The sequence below is a fragment of the Parambassis ranga genome, chromosome 3, assembly GCF_900634625.1.
Source record: "Parambassis ranga chromosome 3, fParRan2.1, whole genome shotgun sequence".
In the NCBI taxonomy this organism is placed as follows: Eukaryota; Metazoa; Chordata; class Actinopteri; family Ambassidae; genus Parambassis; species Parambassis ranga.
This window is the reverse complement of record NC_041024.1, coordinates 14,690,458-14,717,378: the sequence shown is the minus strand read 5'-3', so window position 1 is coordinate 14,717,378 and position 26,921 is coordinate 14,690,458. Positions and strand designations below refer to the sequence as shown.

Genomic DNA, 26,921 nt, shown 5'->3' with positions numbered 1-26,921 from the left:
CTAAATCAAAGTTCTGCTGGGTCTCACAGAGTTTCAGGTGTTAGGTGAGAGGAAAAAGTGACAGCAGCGTGTTTAGAGTTTTGACCAATAAACAAAAAGACATGTGAGAGTACTGTTTCTTTATTTGAAGCAGTTCACTCTACCCATCACGATGTATGGATCATCAATCTTTGACAGACATTTAAAGTGTAAGGCACCCCAGGGTGTGCTTTTAAACAACATAGGGAGAGAGAGAGAGAGACAGAAAGAAGAACAGAACACAAGAGATTTTAAAAAAATAACCCCTTAAACACAGAAACCTGTCCAAAGTACGGTCATCTGTAATAAATAATGGAACAAAAGTGAATGATTAAAGTTCTGTTTGATTTACTTGAAATGTCATCACCACATACTGTGGTGGGAACTTGGATCAGGAGTCTAGAAGAGAAACCAGTAGTCTAAAATAGGGACATACAGAAATTCTGTTTTTCCATCTCAATATATCACAAAATAAATAAATGACTTCATATACAGAAACCTCTGTCTTCAAGGATCAGTGTGATTGACACTCAGCAGACCTGAGAGATTTGCATTCATTAAATGCTGTACAGTAGCCACACACACACACATCCTTGTCAACTCTACTCTGGACTCTTGAGCAACACAGCAAATGGGGACAATTATGTCATCTAAGTGATTAGGAACTTATAAATGAAAATTAAAATGAAAATGTGTTGTTTTTGAGTACTTAATGAATTAAAAGTGCTTCATCAAACCATTATTTTTAACCAATTAATGATCACTGACAAAGCTGAAGACTGAAAAAGATTTAAATATCTCATATGTGTGAAAACCAAAGTCATTTTTATATCAATCTATTCATATACAAACCTTAATAAAACACAATATACATTAAATTACTTGATGTTGTTGATAATTTATAACAAAATACTACTCTGATAATTCAAAAGGTAAACATTCAAGTGACCATGGTGTACATTTTGGTTTTTATATTTAAATGATCCACTTTCCTGACCCATGTTGTTGTTAATAATTTAGAAAGGGCCACTAAAAGAGTTGGGGTGCCTCTAGAGCAAAAGGAAACCACATGGCACTGCACAACCAAACAGTTATCTCAAATAAATACAAAAATAAACAGCGACATTTACAATGCTGGTACAAAACGTACCCTGAAATACAAGGTACTGAAACACCTGACACATTTATACAGTATATTACATGCAAAGAGATACAGAAAACGGTATGTAGCCGCTAAAAACATTTTAGATATATAATTCTGTACTGCATGTGTACAACTGCAAAATGGACGAGTTTTTACAAAAACAATTTACACAAACCTACATACATTTACATCTTGGTAAAACAAAATAGGTCCCTAAATATAATACACACTGCAATATAAAAGTTTGAATCATCACATGCAGGTAGGGACAGATTTGCTACACAAATGTTCCATTTCCACAATATTTTTCACTGACAACCAAGGAGGACACTGTAGGACCAAGTCATAAGTGTTATTTTTTTGTGCCCTTAAAAAATACACCACTAAAAGAACTGTCAGGCAACAGCAACAGCAGATTAAAAAAAATAAACAGACCATATGAACCATCACAGTATTTGCATGTAAAGCTCCTATATAGCACATACTGAAATTCATTCCCCACTTGATATGTGCCTTTAATTTAATCACGTATAATTACTGCTGTTGCATTCCTGTTAAACTTCTAGTGTTCTCCATTTCCATATACGTATTGCAAGATTTTATTTGTATAAATAAAACCTTAAGCTGTCCTGCTGCAGGTGAGAAACTGTATAAGGATGCAGAGACAGATTGACAGTGACTGGAAAACACAAAGTCTCTGTATAGTTTTCAGCAGTTGCTGAATTAGAAAATGTGTTTGAGTGTTTGTGGGAGGTCCGTACAGAGAGGAGGGAATGTGCCTGGTACAGAGCAAGCGACATTGTTCTCATGCAAACTTTGGTTCATAACTAAAAACAAAAAGAGGCTAAAAGAAAATCCTGACAAATGCATCCGATGGACAGAAAGCTTTTTACACTCAAATATATATTAATATATATTATCATTTCTTAGTCATGTGCAGTCAAACATTGGTTTTAACTCAACCTTTGTATACGTACAGAAGCACTCTGCCCCTCCATGCTTCTAAAGCGATGCATGTTTGGCCCTTTACTCTCTGACTCCTTAAAAAGAGAGTGGACACCTGGACAGTCGAGGCTCCGATAAAGTAAAGCTGCTTTACAAAAGATGATCATGAAACAGAGTGTAAGCAGAGTCTCCTCTGCTGCTAGATGGAAGCAATAAAGCAGTTTAACATCACAGCATTGTCATCCTGGGTATTCCTGGCTGTGGATGCCTCACTTTTCATGTGTCTTGTTCTGCAGGTAACTGAAGAGGGCCTCAAGTCCTTTGGTTGAACACCACAGTTGCTTAAGCATCTGACACTCTTTCTCATTCACTTCTTCCAGGACTGACATGAGGATACTCCTCACCAGACATTTGGATTCTTCTAAAACCTTTTGAACACAGAGAAAGAGAGAGGTGAGGGTCAGACAGGAGACACAGTCTTGCCTTCTGGGTTGTCTTGATCAGGACCTACCACTGCACTGCAAGATGCCATTTCCTTCACACGCAGCATCACCTCCTGGTTGAATGTGGTTGGCCAAAAGACTTGAGACACCAGACCACGACTGCATGCTTCCTGTGCTGTGAGTTTTCTTCCACAGAACAGCATCTCGTTGGCCTGCAATCAGGGGAAATGTTTTGTTTGGGCTAATGACCGAGGCTGAGAGCACACACAGTTTAACAGCACACATGCACAGTTAGTATAACTGTTAATTAGGCCAATAGAGATATCCATGGCAGGGGAAATATATGAAGCAAATCCCTATAAGTTCCAACGGAAGAAATCTTCATGCACAGTGGCCCACCATGTCTTAAAGCCACATCAGAAATAAGCGGCCACCAAAATTGCAAAGATCATGAACCAACAAACTAGGCTTTTAAATGTATTCTCTGTCTGTAGAGAGTATACATTTAAGTTAGGGAGGGGTATGAACATCATGAATGCACACACATGGATGTCCACAGTCTGAGATTAAGAAGATGCTGCTCTTGTGAGATGTTTACTTGAATCACACTGTTTTGCTTGGACTCACCAAAGCGACACCCAGTATCTGTGGGAAGGTGTAGGAGGAGCACCCGGAGGGGGTGAGGTGAAGGGCAGCACATGGAGTTTGGAACCAAGCCCTCTCACTAGCCCACACCACATCACACAGTGGCAGGATGGATGCCCCTAAGCCCAGAGCAGGCCCATTTATTGCCACCACTATGGGTTTCTTAAAGTGGATGAATGCCAGAACAAAGTCCCTAAAGAAGTCACAGAACAATCAGTGGAGGCTCAGTCATTCCGAATGGCAAGTGATGAAAGAGTCAGTGTCTGCAGTGGAAAGAATCCTTCTTACCGTACAGCATCTGCGATGCGGGTGCTCTCTTTCCTGCGGTCAGTAGACAGACGTCCTATCAGGTAGGATGGCTCGAGGCCACTACAGAAAACAGTCCCAACGGAGCTGAGCAATAATAATTTACTATCATCAGCAGCTGCATTACCCAAAGCTCGACAAACCTCCTTCATGATCTGGGAAGAAAAAGGGAGAGAGAAGTGTATTACATCTTTAACTCACCAGAAACACAAGAAAAGGTCAATTATACAGTAGGGTTTAAATCCTTACAATTAGGAAAAATATGTGCTACAACACAACTGTCTACAGTGTGAATTATGTGTTATGCCTGAGAATTACTTGATGATTCCACAAGAGGGCACACCAGAGACCTTTTAACTTTTATGGAAGATTGGTCTCACTGTGCTGACAAAATTGGCAGTTCAAGTGTTTAATGACTAGTGGTGAAACTACACCATCATCAACACCCTCTCTGTATTTTTCCTAAGTTTTAAAGCAGGTTTGTACAGTGGCTATGGCACATCACGCAGATTCTGGTAAGTGGACACTGTTCTCTTGACTTTGTCTTCACATCCCCATATTTTCACTATCATTCATGTGCATAGAGCATCTCAAATACATGCACTACTAGGCTTTTACAGAGGAAGTGTTCAACCAATGGCCAAAATGACACAGCACACAGTATGTGGCAGCTCACATGCACACAAACGCTTAGTTAAAAGCACATACATCACTAACCTAAGGCTAATTTTTTATTGCAGACACAGACTCGACGATGCCACTTATCACAACATATCACTGTGAAGTGGGCTTCAGTTATTCCTGTACACACATGCTTGTTCAAGATACATAATGTAAATATTTAAGATAATGTATAGTAAACATTTCCATTGATAAAACGGTAAAAGCCTGAAAGTTTTTCATTTTTTAGGCATAACTATAACTAACAACAGTAACAGGTATCACCATGTGGAGACTTTATTGAAATGGAAGAAGGTGAATGCTTGGTGAACTTCTATTTATTCTTACTTTCTAAGCAGGGGTAGGATGTGGGTATAATGTTGACATGACAACATGCTGCACAGCTTGTTTCTTACACAGCCTGTCTGCCAGACCTAACCGTATGTCGATAGCAGTTACTCCTGCTGTGGTGCTAGTGGGTATAAATAGAAGGAGTTGTGAATCTTCTTCTATTTGACGTGAACTTCGGAAATATTCAACATGGTAAAAAATTAATGACTGGACAGTCCTCATTTATGGATACTTTGATACTTCAACAAAATAGATTCATGCAGCAGGCTGTGGACAGATATGTGTTTCCTCCTGCCAGTTCCTGCCAGAAACCATTCAGCATCAGCACAGGTCTGTTTGGTCTTAGTCTCTTACAATAAAAAAAGGGGTTGAGCTGACATTGTCAGACAGCTGACCTGATAAGAAGGCCTGTGGAAACCCCCCCACCCTAGCCCCCCCCATACCAGCACATCACTGTCTGCAGTTGAAGTACACACTCTGTTGCTGCATTTTAATCAGATTATCACCCCTGACCCATATTAACAATTTAACCTCAGAGTGAACTTAATTCTCTATGTCTCACCAAGCACATAATCTGTCCCCATGTTTTAACTGTGCTATCTCATGCTGTGAGAACAATAACACAAGGGCATGCCTTCCTTTTGGGAACTTCAACATTAAAAGGAAAGAGTTAAGGCAAGTAGTGAGACAACTCTGCAAATGAGATTATTTTAAGCAAGGTGAGTTAAAATCCTGCTGACGCACAGATGGACAGATGCTAGTTCCACTCTGTGAAACACAAGAGAGCCGTCGAAGTGACATTCATGTGCAGTGAGCAGAGATCTTGTGGATAATTGTGGACAAACAAATATGGCAGCAGCAACAAAGATACAAAATCCATCAGCTCCCCAGGAGAAGAAGCTTTAGTGATTCAGTCAAGCAACCACACAAAGTATCTGAAACTGACACAAGCCTTTTTTAGACTGTGCTTTACCTTCAAATAAAAATGTCATGAGACATTAATGCAGCATGTATCAGCTTTAAAGCAACTATTATTATTATTATTATTCTCTAAATAAGCCACTTTTTATTGCTTTCTACTCAAACACGTGTTACTCTGATGTCCATTTTAAAAGCACTGTCTACCTGTGCATGGTTGGCTGTCCTGATTCTTTTTTATATTCTATACAAGTATGTATTGAGTCTGGTCTCTTTGGATTTGAGTTGGATTTCCACAGGACAGTATCAATGGATGCAGAATAAACTGCCTCTGGACACTTTGGATAAACATACAAATAATCAGAGTAAACTAAACAGAGTGACAACAGACTGGTATCAACAACAGACATCCAAAACAATAGAGTGGAACAGGTACATTATTGAATGACTGAAAATCTACTTTCTCCTTTTATGTTACAATGAGGGTTCACTCCACATTACACAGCCCAAATCTTAAGGACTGCTCTGTAATTTGACTGTATTTATGTCAACATTAAAGGAACTATTCTTGAGATGTAGCCCCTTTTATCCCAATGTGTCTAAACTGCAAGGGTTTAAACAAATTTGGGAACTTGACTTTTTGTGTTTTGTCAGCTGCTGTGCATAAAATGGCAAATCACACAGAGAAGCACAAGTCTATTGTATCTTCAACAATGAAGAAAAACCCCATTGCAATGACACAGCAAGTCGTGAATGCTCATCATCAAACAGACAAACACATTTTTGTTGTCATAGCCAAAATCAACCAGAGTTTGTCCTGAGTGAAAAAAGACCACACAACAAGCCAAAGCTCTAAGTGTCTGAGCATATCACTAAAAAAAAACTAATAATGAATCTGCAGATTCATTATTTTTTGACAAAGTAATGAATATGACAAATATCATGTCTATGTCTGAATCTGTTAGTTTCAGGATTCCTTCTGTTTGTATATTGATAAAATGACATTAAAACAAGGTGGATTCAAAAAGCAGCATCACATCACATTAGGCCAGAAAGGTGACAGAAAAAGACGAGTACAAGTTTGTAACTTAGAGCAAGCACTGAGTGTGAGGGAGAAAAATGTACTGGGATATCTCTCCGCGCTACCCCATTCACTAAAGCACATCAGCAGACTCTCTTGTTCCTGTAGCTTCAAAGACTGAGAGACAGAGAAGGAGCCATCCGAGCTGTTTGATAAGCCCACAGCTTACGGGCTTACTGTCACACATAAATTTACACACACGCACACATGTGCACACAGTTTAGGCCACTTCAGTGCCTGTGAAGTACAGGCTGCTGTGCCCATGATGCTGTATCAAAGCTTGAACCGCCCCTCTGTGGAAGATCTGAGACACAGCCTACAATCTGAGAGGAGACAAATCCTCTTTGCTTCGAGTTTTCAGCCAAAGGTGGATGATGGTGATACATGCCATTATCTGTGGCTAACCCAGTATTATGTTAATGGCCCTCTAAAGAATCTGTTATAAAAGGACATTTTTCTTCATTCGAGTCTAATGCACCAAGGCGGTCACACAGCTGCCATTTACCTATTTACATCTGTGCCTTTGTATATTCATACTTTTGGAATATTGTTCACCTTAAAGGGTTAAATTACACACATAGCTGCCAATGACTTCATGTAGATTCATTTGTGTAGGTTTAGTTTGTTATAACTTTAACTTAATTAAAAATTTTAGCAGGTTTTTGAAAACATTAGGAGAAACCTGCCTGCTGCTGATTGTAGTCAGTCACAGGCTGATAAGAGTCTCATAAGATGCTGGTTTAACAAGTGAATCATCACAATGCACAAAGCAGCAAAGCAGAGAGCCATTAAATAGTATTATACAGATGTTCCTCTGCAGCCACAGTAGCATGGCTAATACTGTGATGGCCTGTTTAAAACAGTATATTGTCGACATTACTGTTAATGCACTTTAGATAATGTATGACATATTACTGTGGGAGATTATAATGAATCAGAGCTTCCCTACAGGATGCAGAGTTTGTTTTGCTAATCGCAGTTGATTTTATTGAAAGAGTTTGACTGACATGGAGTTAGCAGGTGATCAACAAATTGCTGAAAAAACACATCAAAAAGCCAACGAACACAGCTTGGCACAGATTATGCACCCTAAATGCCTGTAGAGAAGACTCAGCTGGCAAATCATCAGACCTAATCAAAAGTTCTGCTAAAAATAGTCACATGCTTTTCTGTGCAAGCAATTTATGAATAATTTACCCAAAACTTTTAGTTGTTTTAGGTCAAAAACAAGAAAATTCTGCGATGGCTATAGTATATGATAAATATTTTATCATCAAAGCTTTTATGTATCTAATAAGTAAGTTGTTCAGGTTTTCTAAGATTTTACAAATGCTGGAATGTGAACTGATGACAGACAGCTCCGTGCTGGGATGTAGAACTACCTGCTATACTAAGATTTATAATATTCTGTAACATTTATAGAACTTAAGAGGAGTTAATCATCTGTGTGGCTTTTTTGCAAACACTGCTATCTCAATCAGCATTGGGAGATTCTACAAAGCAAGCCATGGAAATCATTATAAATCATCTCCAGGGTCTCCAGTTCTCCTCAAAAATAATTACATAGGGTTCTCCTCTATGAACTTGCAGCATCATTTCTTCACTTGTTCAACTGACTTTTTTTACCGCAGTAACAACAGATGGGACAGAACTGGATTATTATGTACCCGTAATGACCGAACTTGAGGAATCTGTGTCACTTTTTCTTCATGCCATGCATTTGATTCATGCAAGTAACATTTCCACACCTGGCAGCTAGTAGTAGTAGCAAGTAGACTAGACACTTTTTCTAAAGTTGTCTCCTGAAAACATCCCCTGGAGCAGCTGGGGAGGTAGTGCACAGCTCCAGGGCATTTCTACAGCCATTACTTGGGAAACGTTTTATTTTTCCCCAAACAGAGATCCGTGGCAACGGAGATCAGAACTAATATAGTTCTCGATACACCTGACCAAGTTGAGCTGTGTAAGCTGTGTGTATCCACAGTAGAACATCATAGGAGTGCATGATCTCACCTCTGGTGTCAGAGCGTTGTTGTCAGTCGTTTGGCTGGACAGCAGGACGTGTGTGAAGCCCTCCTCCTTCCTGACCACAATGTCTCGGAATCGACAGTTGCTCTCATTCTGTCGCACGTTGTACCTGAGCCGCTTGTCAAACACGTAGCCTTTCTCCTCAGCCAGCTTCCGCTTTACTGAGCTGTGCAGATGCATCTTTCCATTGGCTAGAGGGGAGCCTGACACAGACGAGGGATGACAGAACAGGTCAGTCTGTCTTCTAGGACTTATTAGACAACTGCAGATGAAACTCATAACTGACATAACAAACATATGTCCCTCAAAGTTTTTTCAAAGCATGGATGATTTTACTTAAGTGACTGTCCTTAATGTCTGATGATCATATAGCTAGAGCTCCTGAATGACTTGATTTATGCCCATTACAGCTGCACATTTCAGTTGCCTTGTGGACTTATTTTAGAAAAAGTTTTGACCTTGCTTGTGATTTCTAAACTGCTGGTTATCTAAGCAGTTTTTTCTGAGGGTAAAAAAAGAAGAACCATCCTGTACAGTGAGTAATTTGACCATTTATTTGCACATGGAGTGGCCTGTCTTAGCTTAGAAAAGCTGCTCCTCCTCCTTCCTGTAAGTTTGGTTTCACTGTGTGGTCTGCTGCATGAGTCTTTTATATCATCCATCATCTGAACCCGCCTTGTCCTGCAGTGCAGGGACACAGGGGGCTGGAGCCTATCCCAGCTATCCACCGGTGAGAGGCCGGGTACACCCTGGACAGGTCACCAATCCATCAACAACCGACAGTGATACCCGCTGCACCACCATCAGTGAAGATAGCATCATGCATTAAAGGTAGGATAGGAGATTTCATTCTGATGCACTTTTTGTTTAAATTAATTGTTTTTTCAATTAGTGTAACTTCTCTTTACAATCCGATAGCAACCGATTAGTTCGGCAGTTTCGCTTTAAAACGAAGAATATTAATCATCTATGGAAGCTATAAAACGCTGGAAACATCAGCCAATCCTGTGATGTATGATGCATGATGGCCGAAGTCACAGACTGGTTGGGAGGCGTGGCTTTGGGGTGAGCTCCGAGAGAAAGGGGCGTGTGTTTACTTTCAAAATCTGGCTGACTCTCACTGAGTTTTCAAAATCTCCTACCCTACCTTTAAGTGTTTAGCTTTTAAAATTTCTTAGTATAATCCATATTATGAGTTTTTTGTTTCATATTGTTTATCTGTCTAACATTGAAAGCTGGAGGCAGACATGGAACATATCGTTCATAATAAAGTTTCCATTAGAGCATAATCAGCTAAAATTATGAATTGTGCTTTCATTAGCTTAGAATGACCCTTTCATATCCAGACAGGGAGTGTGTTTTTTATGCTGCCATCTTTCTATAGTAACCCAAAATGTGCAAACCAAACAGTGGAGGGGAGGAGTCAGTAAATCCTTCACACAGGACCTGGAAATCTGTTTATTTATTAATTAAAACCTTCCCTGAAAGGACCTTTGATCACAGCATGATATATTTTTTTTGCAGTTCTTTAGCAGGTGATGTTAACTCTATGCTAGAAGCCACTTTAATAATGTTCTTTTTGTAATCTATGTTCCATGTGTTTATCTGAACACTTGCAGCTGGAAATCATGTCATTACAGTGCCAAGATAGTTTTCACCTCATATATCTGTGTCATCTGAGGGTGTTCTCTCTGCAAGATATCCAAACTGTCACAGCAGGATTCATCGAATTCCAACTTGATTGCATTAACATTTCAACAACAAAGCCTCCAATTACAGCAGCAGTCCAATAATCAACAACGCTAAGGTGATTCAATGGAATTGTATAAAACCAAAAATCGATCTCAGTTGTGGACCTTCAGCTGGTAAACTGAAGAAAGAAAGAAGAACATCTAGTGAATACTAACCCAAACACAAGTCATACATCACTCAGGAACACAAGCACACACCACAGCCAACGCTGTGATGCTTTTTCAGCCAAAAACGTCAATGGTGATATAAAAACAAAGGCTCTGATGGTGAACTGTTCCAAATTCTGCATTTAGCTGAGACCTGAAATTACAGCAAAACCTCCCAAAAACAGCCTCAGCCTGTTTTTAAGCATGAGTGATTTCTAGATGAATAATGCAATAAAGAGGTAGACCCAGTCTGTGCTTCAAAAATCACTCAAAAACAGGTTTACAATCTTCTATTGCATTACAACTATCTTTTGGCCAATTCACTTCTTGGCCAAAAAAATAATAAAAACAGAATTTCTTTCTTTAACAAAAAAACAAAAACAGTGGACAGCCTTCAAAAAGTTCTCTGGACCGCCTGGACTTCTTTCATGGTTGTATCTTGGTCATTATGTTGTGCATTCCTTAATGCAACTGCATGCCATTCAAGCTTGTAGTGTGTTGTGACACATAATAGACTTTTGTTAAAAGGTGAGAGTGGCAAGAGTAAAGATGCATTACAAACAAAAGAGCAAATCTGCCATGCCCTCTTACTACTTTAGAGACTTCAAGATGCTTCACATACTCCAGTAAGATGTATCGTGGTGAAATGGGATATGGATGTTAAATGGTGGTCATTTAAACGGGCATCTCCAGTTCCAAATTTTTGTTTAAGGTAAAACACATTCATAATAAGTTTGATACATTACAGCACAAACAAATACTCACAGTTACACAGTTAAACTATATGACCTGTGTGCATTTTTGCCGTCAGTCAGCAATTAGGGTTACACCCTCCACTGTAGCAGGTTACTGGGTGGAGCTGAGGGTGCAGAATGAGGTGAGCAGGGTAGTCTTTTGAGGATTAGGAGATTAGGATCCATAATAGCTGTCAGAGTCATAGCCATCAGGCTGTGGTGGCATTGTTGCTTACGCAAACGAGTTCTCACTGTGTAAATTATGATGAATAAAGTGACGAACTGACAGGTTGTGATGTATCATTTTGAACTGTTGTGTCCCTGTACATTTGTACAAAATCTTCTATTCTGATGTTGTTTTTCTTGTTTAACAAGTCAAAATGACTTTTTGAAAACACAAGTAATGATTGACTAACATGGTTCAGGCCCTGGACTGTGACCCAGGAGTGAAATTCAAATGTGTTATCAGCTGTTCCTGTAGTAAAGGCCTGCAGTAGGAGTTTTTATGAGCTATATGTGCCATTAGATCTCTACAGAGTGAATGTTTGCCAGCTAAACATGTTTTTTTTCCTAAACTAGGTTAATCATGATTTATAGTATATATAGTTACATACCAATATCTGTATCACCTACCATTTCATTCGCTGTCTTAGTATCTTACCTAGTTCAGTGGTGAATTGCTGTCCAGTGTTCTCCATGTGTCCTAGTTCTCCATCCGCTCTGTCTGAGGGCAGTCTGTGTGGCCTTGGTGCTGTCCTGTACATGAGAGGCTCCATCTCTCCATTCTGGAGTCCATTATGAGGAACCCTCAATGCAGAAACAAAGTGCGGGCCACCTGACGGAGGAGCCCTGTACGTCATGGCTTTGCTCATTCTGTCACCTAAAGCATGTTTTCCTGAGCCTACTCCCACTCTCCTATGCTTCTGAGTAGGTCCTGACCCTCCACTTCCAGTCCCAAGAACAGCTCCCACTCTCACCCCCACAGCTGGACCACAAGTCCTTTTCTTCTTTCTTGCCTCAGACCGAGCTCTGGAGCCTTCTGTTGCAGACGGATGACTGGGGATGAGGGACTCCCCACGATTTTTCGGGACTTTAGGCCGTTTATGTGAGTGCAGTCTTAAGCTGTTGAACTGGTCAATAAATTCCTCACAGTGCAGTAAGTGGTGCTCCGGCTCCCAGGTGTCCTCCTTACTTCCATAGCCTTTCCACCTTATCAGGTACTCCCACTTACCCTTCTTGTTCCGCCTCTTGTCCACAATCCGCTCCACCTAAAAGGAAGCACAAAAAGGAGAAAGTAGTTAGGTCCCTTTTGACTAATAAGGGTATGCAGATTTTTACCTACCTTAAAAAACGATGTGTATGTGTATGTGTATGTGTAATGGATCAGCACAAAAGAGCACATTAACAGGTTATGAAAGGAACTAGAATTACCAGCAAGTATGCCTGTACGTCATCCATTCAGTCAAGTTGGATATCTGCCCATACTCATTTGTAGATTTTAAATGTAGTGTTTTTAAGTTTTGCTGAATGTTCTTTAATAGCAATAGTACTTTAACTTTAATAGGCAAAAACATGTTCCCAGAGGTCATTGTTTTTGGCCATTAAAATCTAGTTAGTTCCTTCTTGAGTTCAAAATGCAATGTTTGTGCTAAATATGAAGATACTTCTTTAACAGGGAAGGGATGGAAAAATGAGGCCATGGCTGTGACTATGACCATTACCACCATCAGGGTATAAAACCAATAAGTGCATTTCTACTATTTACAGCTGGAGACAAAGATATTAGCCCCCTGTGAAAATGACCAAGTCTGGAATTGAAGTGTCAAAAAAGATAGTCATTACAGAGAAATAGACTTTGCTGTTGCAGACCAAGAACAAGTAACAAGAGTAACAAGAAAAAAGACACCTTCAAGCCAGACTAGACACCACATGACCAGAAATTACACATACTGGAGGCGGGGATAAAACGGAACTAGAGCTCTTTGGTCACAGAAAGGAGAGGTGTAAAACCCAAAGATCACACCTCCCACAGTCAAACATGATGGTGGCAGTATAATGCTGTGGGGAAGCTTCAGTGCATCTGGACATAGGGATCTAACTTGATGATGACCCAAAGTGCTACCTACAGGAGAGCAATGTGATGGTTATTGCCTGCCCTCCACAAAGCTCTGACTTAACTAAAAATCTGTGAAGTGTAAGACCAGGGTCCATGCCAGGAGACCATCAAATCTGGAGGAGTTTGAGAGACTAACCAAATAAGAATGGGCTAGTATTCCTCAACAGACAGGTGCAAACAGAAAGGATATACAACTGTGACTTGAATTTCTTTTGTTTCTGCGTACAAGGTAAAATAATGTAAGCTTCCCGAATAAAATTAGTATGTTTGGAAATTCTAACATTGCTTTGCTCTATTAAATGAAAACTGCTATTTAAAAATGAATGACATTTTCATAGGAGGGTAATAATTTTGCCTCCAACTGTGGCTAAAGAGTCTAAAATTAAGGATATAATGGCCATGTTAGTATCACTGCTACCAATTTCCTAAACGAATCTTCCAAACCTTAGTATTTATGTAAAATTCTCATCTTCTTTAGCAGCTTTTTGGACTGTTCATGTTATTAACCTACTGCTTATTCCAGGAGCTGAAATAAATACACCCTTCAGGCTGAAGGTAGAAGACTATAAACATTGCATGAGGTGCTTTAATAGATTAGTGGAGACATTCTGTCCCAGTCAAAAACCTGTCAAATGAATGACCACAAAGTAAGCAGGCCAGTTTTCACTGTCTGTTAGTTGCTTTGGTGATACTTGGTAAGCAAACCTAAAATTGCCTTTATAGCTTATAACTTAAATCCCATGATATGTGTTACTGTAAAAAGACCACCCAAATCTAAATACTACTGACTACTAATGCATTTCCATTTTACCATTTCTTTCTAATGCAAAGAAATGTGTAAAGATTTAAAGAAAACGATGAATCATAAGCACTCCTAACCTAATGGGCAGGCTTCCATTTGGTTTTCTGACCACATTCAATGTTTCCCAGAGAAAACTTCCACTATGTTGACTTGTAATTTGAGACACTGCCAGGGAGTGTCAAATCATAAAAAGGTACATTTTGTGACATATGTCAAGTTTGAGATTAAGACTAATTCCCTGCACAAGAAAGATAAGGGACCAGAGTGGAACATAGACGAGCTGCAGGCTGCATCACAGACCAACCCTTAACATCAGCTTTTTGAGGTCTAACCACCATTTTACAGTGATATTAGGAGAGAGCTTTGCTCTGTAAGTACTGTGTCAGAGATTACTCAAATTATACATAAATTAAGCTTCTAGGTTGTGTTTTGGGGCAGTATTGCTGCATAAATAATACATCATTTGCACAGTTTGTACTGTTCAGCTTTACACAGTGTATGCGTTAATCACTCAAATAATAAGTGAATTACTACTTTGCAATTCATTTTGATTGCATTCCACTTGATTTACAAAGGTGTTGATTAGGCTCAAGGTGGAGACATTCCACCTTGAGCCTAGTCAGTGTTCATTTAACACAACTTGATGAAGTAATGGCAACTCTCAATTAAGGACAAATATTTTGTACACCACACTGGGAAAAGTTGCTGGTGGATAGAGTTCATTCAAGGTTCTATATATTACAATTACCAATCTATGTAACATTTGGGTAATGTTTATGTCCTTGTTTGTGTTGTGAGTATACATTTAATGTACATTTGGTGATGAATACTCGTGTGTTTTTATTTACATTTTACACAAGCCAACTCCATAAAGCCCTGAGAAACATGTTGAATGAAAGCAATAAAGACCATTGAGAGAAAGAGAACAGGAATAACATGTTTCAGATGCTCCATCACAAACACCTACACACGCAACCTCATACCTAACACACTATAGACATCACTGAAGAATTTTCAAAATGTAAATAACAATCAGGACCAATGTTGACACATCTCAGGCATGTAACATTTACATTTTGTTTGAAGGTTCTGTATACCTTCACTCTTGTATGGGGGGTACGTTAACATATGACTGGCTATATAAAAATCTCACACATCCTCAGGCTCTCTTTGATTCTTTGATTTCAAGCAGTCCCTTTAACACAGGTAACTTAAAAAAATAATAATCTATATGGTCTTTTAGTCTTTACATTATTCTATAGTCATACTAAGACACAAACAGTTTTATAAAGAATATGTTAAAACATTTCTTTGGACTCATTTAGATGTGGCATGATGAGCCTCATGGAAAAAGATTGGAAGGTTTCATTAGAGGGTGGTAATAACTGCTCATTGGCTTCTCAGATGTGCTGTGCACATTAACCGGAGTAAACAGCCTTTGATGGGTGAGCCACAGGGGTGTCAGAGAAATGAACAGATGATTAGATCGCTTACAGTCCCAGATAATGTCACACTCAACAGTGAGACACACACAGGGAAAAGGGAAGAAAGGGGAGAAAGAGAAAAACATGGTAAACCTGTGTATACAGACCAGAAAGGTTTAAACTCCTGCAAACACAATTTGCATAGGGGCCAGACCCTAGCCACTTCACAAACACTCAAAGGAACCCTCAAGACCCCTTCTTTATTTTACCTTGCTTACATTGAATGTGTCCAATCTTAAAATGAAATTGGCATAATAAAGCATCAGTACACACTTTCAAAGGAGATGCCATCATTGTGCAATCAAAGCCGTGCCTCTTGTCAATAGTTTTCTATGGAATGTTCAGCTGCGCTGGGTCACCCATTCGATCAATTTGGTCGATTCAGCGCTGCTGCTACCTGTGATGGTGGCTCAGAGGCTCAACAAAATGCTCTGCAATTCTGCCTCTGTGTGCTTCACACAGAACACAGAGCTGCAACACAGAGCAGGTGTGAAGAGGGCACAATAACTGGGGCTGCACTGTTCCACGAGCACTGACCAAACAGGGGGCACTGGACCTCTGGTCTTTGGACATTCTAGCATATTTCAAGTTTAATAGAAAATGCAAGGAGAGTGTTTGGCCCACATTTACCCTATGGTGTGTAACACAAATAAATATTTGAACATTTCATCTCCCAATTTCAGCCCCTTATCCATAACAGGCTTTGTATAGACTCAAAACACTCCCTCTAAATGCCAGAATTGCCAAACAAGTACAAAATTGCAGCACTGATAACAATCTACACTAATAACCTACAGGTCAACCCATTCAGTGACACAGTTCACATAAATAACAAGGATAATTAGCTTCATACCTACTGTGAGGGTGCGCTGCATATGACACTGATACATCCTGGTTCATGTTGGACTAGTTTCACTTTAAAATGAATGCTTCAGATAAGATGGTTAAATTTACTAAAACCTGTTTGGTTAGGAAGAACTGCCTATCCTCACACACTGATCAGGACATTAATATATATATTTTACAAACTTTCACATTGTATATATGTTTTCTCACACAGAGAAAAAAGAGGTTTACAATAGATCAAGTTAAGATAGGTAAACACAGCATCAGATATATGAAAATTTAATATTTTAATTTATTCCTATGTATGCAGCTCAGAGTAATGACAATAAACAGCACAGCAGCGCTCCTTCTCCTCTTACATTGTGTGCATTCAGGCAGGAGACTGAGTTGCTATGGTTACAGGGACGCTCTACATCAATCTAAAACTTTCCTTCAATCCTCATTACCTTAATGCTAAAATCTCTTAACATTCACAACATGATTTTTGTGAATGTAATGTATATATATATATATATATATATAACAACAATAAGAGGAAGCCCCATCATTATTTTTGATTAAAGTCAATTGATAAAAATAACTTCAGCTATTTCTAAGCTAGCTGCCAAGCTAGATCTAGTTTGTTTGTTTTCTGGATTTATTGTCTTTGGACAACCCTTCTCTCCAGCACCCCCTCTCCCTTCTGTTCTTCGGATGCCACATTTTAACTACAAAATTACTTCTGAAAGAAAATGTCCAGACATGCTGGTTTGGTCCTTTTGGTCTACCACAATGAGATGAGACAAACGATGGTCAAATATCTTCACATTCACTGACTGACTTTACTTTTTTTTTCCATGAGTGCCAATTGTAACTCCTGCAGTGTATAAGGTCACGGAATGCATAAAATGTACTTTCACCAAATCTGATTCCATATAAAATTGAATGGCAGCCCTGCTCTCACTCTCAGTATTGTGCTACAGTATGCAGCTGTATTCAGCAAATTAGCTCAGATAAGCAATGATCAATGATTACTGCTTTAGCTTTGACTAGACGTGGATTGTTACACAGCATGTTCCAGAGCACAGACTGTTAGAGATATTCCTATACTCTTTAGGAGACAGTGTGTGTAAGGTGAAGGGTTGTGGTCAGCAGGGTTGCACAAACTTCAGAATTGAATGGAGAATGACCCCTTAATTCCAATTCAATGAATTTAAATTGCGATTGCAAACAGGAAGCGTTATTAGAATTCAAATTCAAATGGCAGGAAGTAGAATTAAAATTCCATGAAATTCACAATACACAATTAAGGTATATTTAACAATGAAGCTTTACAGTACTAATGTACATTATACATATGGTTACAATATGAATTTCATACAGATATCATTGTATGGATATGTACACAATCATTTACTATAGTATACAGGTCTATGTTGTTTTACACAAATTAACATTCAAAACTACTTTATAAAACAGATTGCTTAAATTGTACTGACTTTCAAATCGGGAAAATGATAGGATAGCACTTCATTTCCCAGAATACCTTGCTGTATCCAGGTCTTCAAAATGGTTGTCCAAACATTTAGGCCATTTTGTTTGGAGTACACTTAAGTGAAATAAGCTACCTGAGAGACAGAGCCGGTTTGTACTTTTGATTTTTGTAATTACAACACAAAACACACGTAAAAGAAATTCTATGCTCGTTCATTTTGGTGAGCAAATTCCTACAACACATGGAAACCACAGAGCAATCTGCAATTGCTGCAGTGCTCCTCCATAAAGGCTACCTCACATTTCAAACAGCACCTCCAGGTAAGTTTACAACAAGTTGTGATCTGTCTTTTATTTTGTTGACCATGGCATGTATTTGCATTGGGAACTGTGAATCAATCATAACGATTGATTAACTTAAACCCTACTGTCTTTGAAATACAATGACTACATAATAATAATACATAAACAATTTCTCATTTGTCTGTGCAAGTACAAATCATGAATCTTGGCATTATATTTGAAAACAAAGTAGCCTTGGAGGTAGGGGTCTAGGCACAGCATTATAGAGTAATTGTAGTATAACATAAAAACTTACTGGCACTTTTATCCAAAACATGAACACTCAGACCAGAATCATGCTGCCTCAATGACAAAACATTTGAGGAACTGTTGATGTTAACTGTTAATTTAAATTTAAATTCATTCATTGAATTGAATTAAATTCTGAAGTTCAGAATTTTGCACAATCTTGTACTAGCGTTCTGGTAGATGTGTTTTTAGTTGTGTGTGTGACTGGAAAAAAAGGCTTAACAACTCATTGTTTTCTTTTTTCCTTTATTGACACTGGACTAGCCTAATCACAGTGGTTAGTGATTGCAGGCAGTGGCACAGTTGGTAAGGGGAGTGTAAAATGGGTGGAGTGTGATTAGTTTCAATGGGCCAGTCTGAGCCAAAAGGCCAAGGACAATTAATTTTTGTCTCACTCAACCCTAGTCATTGTCTCACTCAGCCCTAGTCATGGTGCTTTGTGAGCCACTATAACCCGCTATATAACTGATATATACATCTTATATAGTAATCACCCCCCACCCCGTGACATCAGTTGTGGTGTAAACCAAGTCTTTCAAGAATCATTTCCTGTGGAAATGTTCTGATGTGTCGTCATATTGTTCATCATGTGTGTAATAGAATTGCACTGCTTCACTGAATGACCTTGGTACTTAACATTGCCATGAATTGAAAACCATCTATACAGACATATAGTCCCATTTGGTGAACAATGGTTGCTTTAGGAACTGAAATAACTTGGCAGATGAAGACAACACATGAATAAACACTTCAATATTTAGTTGTTGTCAAGAGTGAAAAACAAACAAACTCAGCTGACGAAGAACAATCTCCACACAGAAAGGCCCAAACTGGTCAACAGGTTAGAACCTCAGAACCTTATGCAGCAAGGCTTATTTAACTATATAGTGAACCGACACAACAAAAAGCAAATAGATGGGTTGTTGAGGTATTTTGCTCCAGCTTGAATTTCTTAATCCTCATTTACATCCATCATTCATTTGGATTTTTGATTCAGGCTTGAGTTACTTTAGGATGTGGTCTGAACAGGTTAAAATAGTGGTGCTAAATCAGATGTGTGCATCTGATTTGTGACCATGCGTCATGAATGAAACAGTCAAGTCAGAATTCACGTATGCCAATACGCGTGTGCAAACCATTAGCATCATTTATCTGCACCTGACGTGCCACCAACAGCTCCTAAAACAGCAAAGAGTCTATCAGCAACCGTCTATCTTTTTTTTGTCTGCTTGTTCTTCAAACACATGCTTGACTGCTGCCATCCTGTGGAGCACTTGCGATGCAATCGCTCTCATTTCCTTTTTCCCTAATATGAGCCACGTTTAACAGGTCTTAAGGGGTCTCATATTCTCAGATCTCAGATTTTTCTTCCACCGCTAGTGACGCTCTAACCAGAAGTAACCGGAAGTAGAATAAAAAAAAAATAAGACGAAAAAGCAATGCAACGAAATAACTACGCTACTTTTTCGTTGGCAGATAGAACACGCACGACAAATTACTAACTGGTAATTATTTTACAAATCCTCGCCCCTTCATCATGGAAACCACACGAAGAAGTTCATATAAGGCAAGTTTTAAGTTGAAGGCCATCGAGCTTGCTATCCAGGAAGGAAACCGTGCTGCTGCACGCAAGCTTAGCGTCAATTACTCTATGGTGAGACGTTGGAGGCGGTAGCAAGAAGAGCTGGGCCGTCATGGTGTTTCAGATTTATGAGACGTAAAAGCCTGTCCATTAGGGCACGGACCACTCTCTGTCAGCAACTCCCTCCTGACTATCAGGACTTTCTCAGGACTGTTAACAAGACAGGTGCCTCATCCATGTAGTTGAAAACAGGCCACGAGAGAACGCACTTCACCTGCGTTCTGGCATGCACAGCATCCGGACAAAAGCTTCCACCAATGGTGATTTTTTAAGCGCATAACTATGCCGAAAGAACAACTCCCGAAAGGCATAGTGGTCAAAGTTAACACCAAAGGGTGGATGATGGAAGACCTAATGAAGGAATGGTTAAAGGAGTGCTACGGTAAGCGCCCAGGAGGATTTTTTTCACCGGAAAAAAGCACTGCTTGTTTTAGATAGCATGAGGGCCCACATCACAGATTCTGTGAAAGCAGCGATCAAGAAAACAAACTCCATTCCAGCTGTGATTCCTGGAGATACAACAAAGTATTTGCAGCCACTTATCATTAGTGTGAATCGGGCATTTAAAGCTGCACTCCGGGTTGAGTGGGAGACTTGGATGACAAGTGGTGAGAAGTCCTTCACAAAAACCGGCCGCATGCGAAAAGCATGCTTTTTTGATGTCTGTCAGTGGATCCTAACAGCGTGGAGTGCTGTGAAAGAATCCACCATCACCAACGGGTTCCGAAAGGCTGGACTGCTACGGGCTCACCTTCATAGCTAACTTCACCGGAGGATGACGGTGACATGGAGAGCAAGACTGATGGAGACAGATGTGACGAAGCGCTTTTGAGGCTGTTCAACTCTGACACTGAAGAAGACGACTTCATGGGTTTCAGCGAAGATGATTAAAGTTGACTTGTGGTTTAAAACACAGGAGAAATTAAGGTAAATAAATACCGGTTATTTTTTCTTGGTTCTGTTCCGTTTTAATCAGCAAAGTTGCTGCCGTGTTAAAAGGCACTGTTTGGAAAGAATCTGTTCAGGTACATACATGTACATTTTCAGTACAAAAATCATTCTGTACATGCAGTAAATATCTAATTTTTCAAAATAAATATCTGCGGCTTGTAGCCTGGGTGCGGCTTGTATTTCTTTTCTTTTTCTTTTTTTTTAAAAATAGAGCAGATGCGGCTTATACAGGTGCGCTCTATAGTCCAGAAAATACGGTAGTCATGAATGTGAGCTGTCAGGACAGGCAAATGTAATATGCGTGAAAATATTTTTAAATCGCCAATTAGCCTAACATGCATGTTTCTGGAATCAGAGGACGCTGGAGCACCTTGGGAAGTCACAAGCATGGAGATAATGTGTAAACTGTGCACAGACAGCAACACGCCGCCAATCTTCTTCATCTACAATTTGCAAATATTTTGTTGAATCATTTTTTCCTCTATCCATGCAGGCTGGCTCATATGCTGCTCCATTTTTTTTCAAAACAACATTAATAATTTAGTTTCAACTTTATCTGCCCAAAGCCATAAATTCCATACTACTCTCGATTATCCTGATGGTTTTTACAGTGCAGACATTACATATGTCACTATATGTAAGTCACAGTTAGGTTTCCCTCTGATAACACTTCTATGTAGACACTAAATGTGCAGCCAGGCTGCACAGTGAAGGGTGCTCCGCCACCCTTGTATCAGCTAAACCTACCCACAGCTCCTCTGTAGGAGGTTTTGCTCTGCCTTTCTTCTCAGCAGACACATTTCATTCACACGTTTCATCTCAACATTTACTTTGTCTTCCAGATCTCGCCCTTCACAGCTCAACATTTCAGACTGTGGAAATTGCAGGCAGGATTTTTTTAGTGTTTTCCTAATTGTAAGCTTCTTTCTCAGATTCTCAGCATCTGCTTAGAGGAGGAGGTCACAGGTACCTTGTACAAATCTGACCAAATTTCATTTTTTAAAAGGTATTTATGCTTTAAATTTGGTAGAATAATTATTAATATGAGCTTTCAGATGGGCCTTTATTTTATTCATTTATTTCTACTCAAGCGAAGCAGGCTAACTTTCAAAATAGAAAAACAGGGATGTTGCTTTCTGGGAGAAAACGGTAAGCCTCAAAATTCTATCTTCCAAAGCCCTTTGCATATAATTGCTTAGATATGAAAAATTATGTTTGGGGAAAAAATGTGAATAACCATGGCATACTGAAGCACTGTGATGATAGCAGACCTTCAACCAGGTAGGGGTAGGTACTGAAACCTGGTAAACCTGGTTTACCTGGTTTAGGGACAACAGTGGCGCAGTGGTATTGCAGGGTTGTCTAGTAACCAGAAGGTTGGTGGTTTGATCCCAACTCCTCCCTAGTCACTGTTGTGTGTTCTTGGGCAAGACACTTCACCCTGTGGCGTGCCTTGCTAGTCATTGTATGACACTGCTTGGCAGCAGCCGTAAGGAATTTCCCTCTGGGATTAATACAGTAACTAAAAAAAAAAATAAAAAAAAATAATGGGCCCTGAGGCTGTTTTGTTGTTTGACTACAACCTTATTGATAAGATATTGTAATCAGATGTGTTAGAATTCTTGAGTTTGAAAAGCTGTATTTTAGAAGAAGATGTTAGAGAAGATGCCGTCTGGTCTGAAAAGGCTTGAAGCAGGCAGTGACTTCTTGTTGAAACAGATGAAGACCAAAGCTGGTTACTCTCCCTTGGAGGCGGTGCGAGGAGAAAAGCAGCTCTCTCTCTCTCACACACACACATCCTAAAGCAATAGCTGAGCATGAGACATGTAGTAGTAGTGAGTGTGGCTGAGGGAAAATTAAATGAACAAGACTTTACTAGGGCTGACACTGACAATGTTCATCATCAGTGCAACAAGTTGTTTGCTCATGAGGGGGAAACAAAGAATGTGTCACACTGTAGCAATAAAGTGCACACAACCTTCACTACATCCCATCTAAGATGTCTAATGGCCTGTGTAGTCCTCAGCATATCGGATATTTAGAGCAGATATGAGTAAAATATGACCACTTGACCACAACAGTGTCTATCAGTACATGTTTCAGGACAGTTTTGAGAAGGTACAGTATTACAAGTATTGGCACATTTGCCCAAATGACCCTTAATTACTTTTAAAAAATACTAACCTTGTAGATATTATTTTAATTGCAGTGTAATGGCTGAGCAGAAATTTAATCTAAAATCTAAAAATGAATTACAGTACATTTTAACAGGAGTGCACAAAACGTCAAGGGTAAGCTGTGAGGGTGTCAATGAAATACCAAAGACTGTATAAAGTATGGCTTAACTGGTTATTCCAAATACAGACATAGAGATGAAGTGTTAGTGGAGCTGACGTGGGCAGGGATGTCTCAATACAGACCAAAACCATCAGGCCACCATCACCAGGCTGTAATGTTTGAATCTGCTTTAAAGCTGGATATTTAACATGGGGGGGTCTAAAGAGCCAACAGTGGGGAACTGTTTTTGACACTTATGCATGGGCTTCATTTGTTAGCCCTGGAGGTCCCCACTTATAAAATAGACAGAGTTACATGTAGAGAAACAAAGGAGAGTGGAGGAGGTAGACAGAAGAGCCGAGCTGCATACACAGAGCAGAGCGGTTTAGTAGCATGAGCTGGAAGAGTGGAGGAGGGCCTATACTCCCCTGGTTACTAAATTTCTTTTCAGCTTCCTCCAACTAAAACACAGCAAGAACAACATAGAAACATCTATCAAGGATGTCAACACAGGGGTGTAGTGTGCACGCTGACATGTGGTTACAGGTGTAGTGTAGTCGGTCCACCACACGCATCAGTCATCCTGGGTCTGCACCAGCATCTACACCACTGCACAAATTCCACCACTCATATGCATAGGACAAGGAAGTGACATCCAACTACATACAAAACCAGCGACTAAATTCCCTGGAAGCATCCAGCCAATCCCGCAACAGTGTAGTACAAAGACAAACTTTCAATGAACATTTGCACATATGCAAACACTATGGTTCGTAGAACATGACCTGCCGAAAAAAGTGCAACCCATTAAATTGTTGCCATTTGATTTTTAAATAGTTTAGTTTAACAGTTTAATAATGCAATTTGTAACATGCTTTTTGCACAGTTTTCTACACAAAAAAGGCCTACAAAGCCATCAAAGGAATACTTTGAATGCTTTTCTATTGGGTTTTTTGTGTGAAAGCAGAATCATTCCATGCAACTCAGTATATTTTGAGAAATTGGTCAAGTCTGTTAATCCACTCTTTTCCAAAATGCTTACACACTTTTTTCAGCCTTTTCAGCTTGTTATCATGATATCTGTCCAATACAACACTTCATTTTCAACCAAGGAAGAGACTGATGGCCTAGTTTACTGAAGACGAAAGCATGCAATAGATCAGAATGACATTTTAGGAACGCCCTCAATGGAGTCTTACAGACTGAATACTGAATTTGGGACACATTTATACAGGTGAAGCGTTTAACCATTTCTCAGATAACAGACAGGCACTGAAGTTCATTACCCAACCTTGGTTTTGGCCTGTTCCAATGACAAGTCACCGCCTGCTCATTCCAAAGCCTTTCAGACCAGACTGCATCTCTAACATCTTCTTCTAAAATACAGCTTGTCAAACTCAAGAACTCTAACACGTCTAATAAAAAAAATAGGTTTCACAATATCTTATTAGAAACCTAACAGTGTCAAGGTGTTCTTCATTAAAAAATATCCAGACTTATTCCCAGCCGGGGTGACACCAGTGAATCCTCCCCTGTATAAAACTGTCAGCTGGACAAGTACTGTCCTCAGAATTAAATATTTTCTTTCTAAATCTCTAATTGTCCTAACAGGCCTGCTGAATGAGTCAAAGTCCAAAAATGTCTTAACAATCTTCTGCAGCACAATCAAATAAACCACAAAGCCTGCACAGGTTCAAGCCCTTCAAAAAATTATTACTTTCTCCACATTGCTCTCCTCTATGTAAATGTTTATCTTGATTATTTTAATACAAAAGCTGTACAGCACAATCCAACTCTGGTTCAGCTTCTACAACCTGGCCAGTCTAAACAGGACGGTCAACCGAGGAGCTGTTGTCACGTTAGCACAGAAACGATGCAGGAAGCTTAAGTTACTGTGGACCTGCCATGACATCATGATAAACTGTTCAACAAGGATCCGTCATTCATAAACCTCCACTGACCGGAGCAATCGTAGCACAGGCTGCCTCATGAGGCCGATTTCACATCAAAACCAACAGCCTGCTTGGAACAGGAAGCATTCTCAATTTGAGGATTCATGATTTCAAAACAAAAGTACAGTATTGCTCAGAACTACCGATGCTCACAGCTACAGCACAGGAGTAGGTGAGTGGGCTTTCCCACTCTGCAGCAACAATATGACTTAAATGTGTCATATAACCTTGATTTCTTCATAGTTTTTGAGGACATATTATGCATTTTTAACAAACATAAATACAAAAGGAGTAAAATAAGTAAACAGAACATGGCTTCACGTGTGTTATCATTTTCCAAAATTAAATGTTTCCTGAATAAAAAGCAATAATCAAAATTGTATACGGTCAGCAGAAGATTATAGGCCTGCTGCCCGAGGCTTTTTTAATCCATTGTCTTCTTACCGATGTCCTGCCTGACTCATTGTGCATTATTTGTCAGTGCTGAGAGCTGATAGTGTTATCTACTCCAACATTCAGAGGATCCCCACGTTTTTTTTGTCAAATGAGTAAAACGTGCTCAACTTTATTTGTGTGTCCTTGGAAGTCATCATCACACACACAAATCTCCTCCATCTCCCTGTCTCCACCACTAACTAAAACACATGACAACATGTCAGCATGACAAAGGCTAAGACTAAGCGTCTGATTAGATGTAGGAACCGGTCTTCGTGTCATTTCTGGCACCGGCTCCGGAGTGATGTTGACCTTCCTGTCACCCGTTTTGGGCAACTTTTCTTTACGCCCAACGCGGTGAGAGTCATCATTTGACAAATTCGAGCTCACACAGACTTGTTTACACCGCTCGGTAAAAATAAACGGTGTCTCGTCCTGTGTGCCGAACAGCCTGTGAAACACTCACGCCGCTGTAAAAGGCTGTGATGACTAAATATCTTCTGGCGTGTATGCGCACCTTCAGAACCATCACTCCGTCTGTAGCTATTCACCATGCCCGTCCGCTGAGCGCTGCTGTCACTTTACCACGACTTTCAACTCGGCGACAGACTGAGGAGTTCAGCACGTAAATGACATCTTGTCCATTTCCTACAGTCGACAAGAATTCTGCCAAAGTATATCAGAAGCGACATAAAGTAGAAGCATTAAATGAACCAACCTTGTCTTCGCAAAGCTTGTGAGGGGTTAGTTTCGCCTGTTAAAGGGCTTAGGACACCGCTTTTTACATACGCGACGCCCTTCCCTTTACTTCCTAATTCCATTATTCGTCAATATTACAGTGCATTTTCCTTGGACAAGCTTTTATCCTACCTCGTAAAGGTCTCCTGAAGCCATTGTGGGGTGCGGGCAGCGGCGGCGCGGCGTTCTTGCCTGCCTTGTTGGCTTTTTTTGGACCCTACTCTCTCGGTGTTTCGGCGAAAGCCCCGATAGACGGGAATTAGCGAGCAGCCTTGTTATTCTGAGCAATCCGCAGTAGCAGATCAGCAGACAGTGTCAATCGAGCCCGGCGCTCTGCGATGGATCGTTCCACACTTAAAACAAACAACCATCGGGGCGGTGCTGTTTACCCAGACCCAAGTGGAGGACTGGAAATTAGTCCCCGGCTAAGAATGCACAGCCTG

At 39.9% G+C, this 26,921-nt stretch overlaps 1 protein-coding gene across 1 annotated transcript; it reads right to left on the bottom strand.

Annotated features, from left to right (window-relative positions):
- Nucleotides 1–102: 102 nt before the first annotated feature.
- On the bottom strand, nucleotides 103–26,921 carry LOC114433142 (chromodomain Y-like protein 2). The gene is made up of 7 exons (XM_028401505.1): nucleotides 26,611–26,921; nucleotides 11,833–12,439; nucleotides 8,525–8,742; nucleotides 3,484–3,656; nucleotides 3,178–3,388; nucleotides 2,619–2,762; nucleotides 103–2,535 (listed from the first exon to the last, which is right to left on the bottom strand). The coding sequence occupies exons 1-7, from the start codon at nucleotides 26,632–26,634 to the stop codon at nucleotides 2,377–2,379; spliced, it is 1,536 nt and encodes a 511-aa protein (XP_028257306.1). The 5' UTR covers nucleotides 26,635–26,921; the 3' UTR covers nucleotides 103–2,376.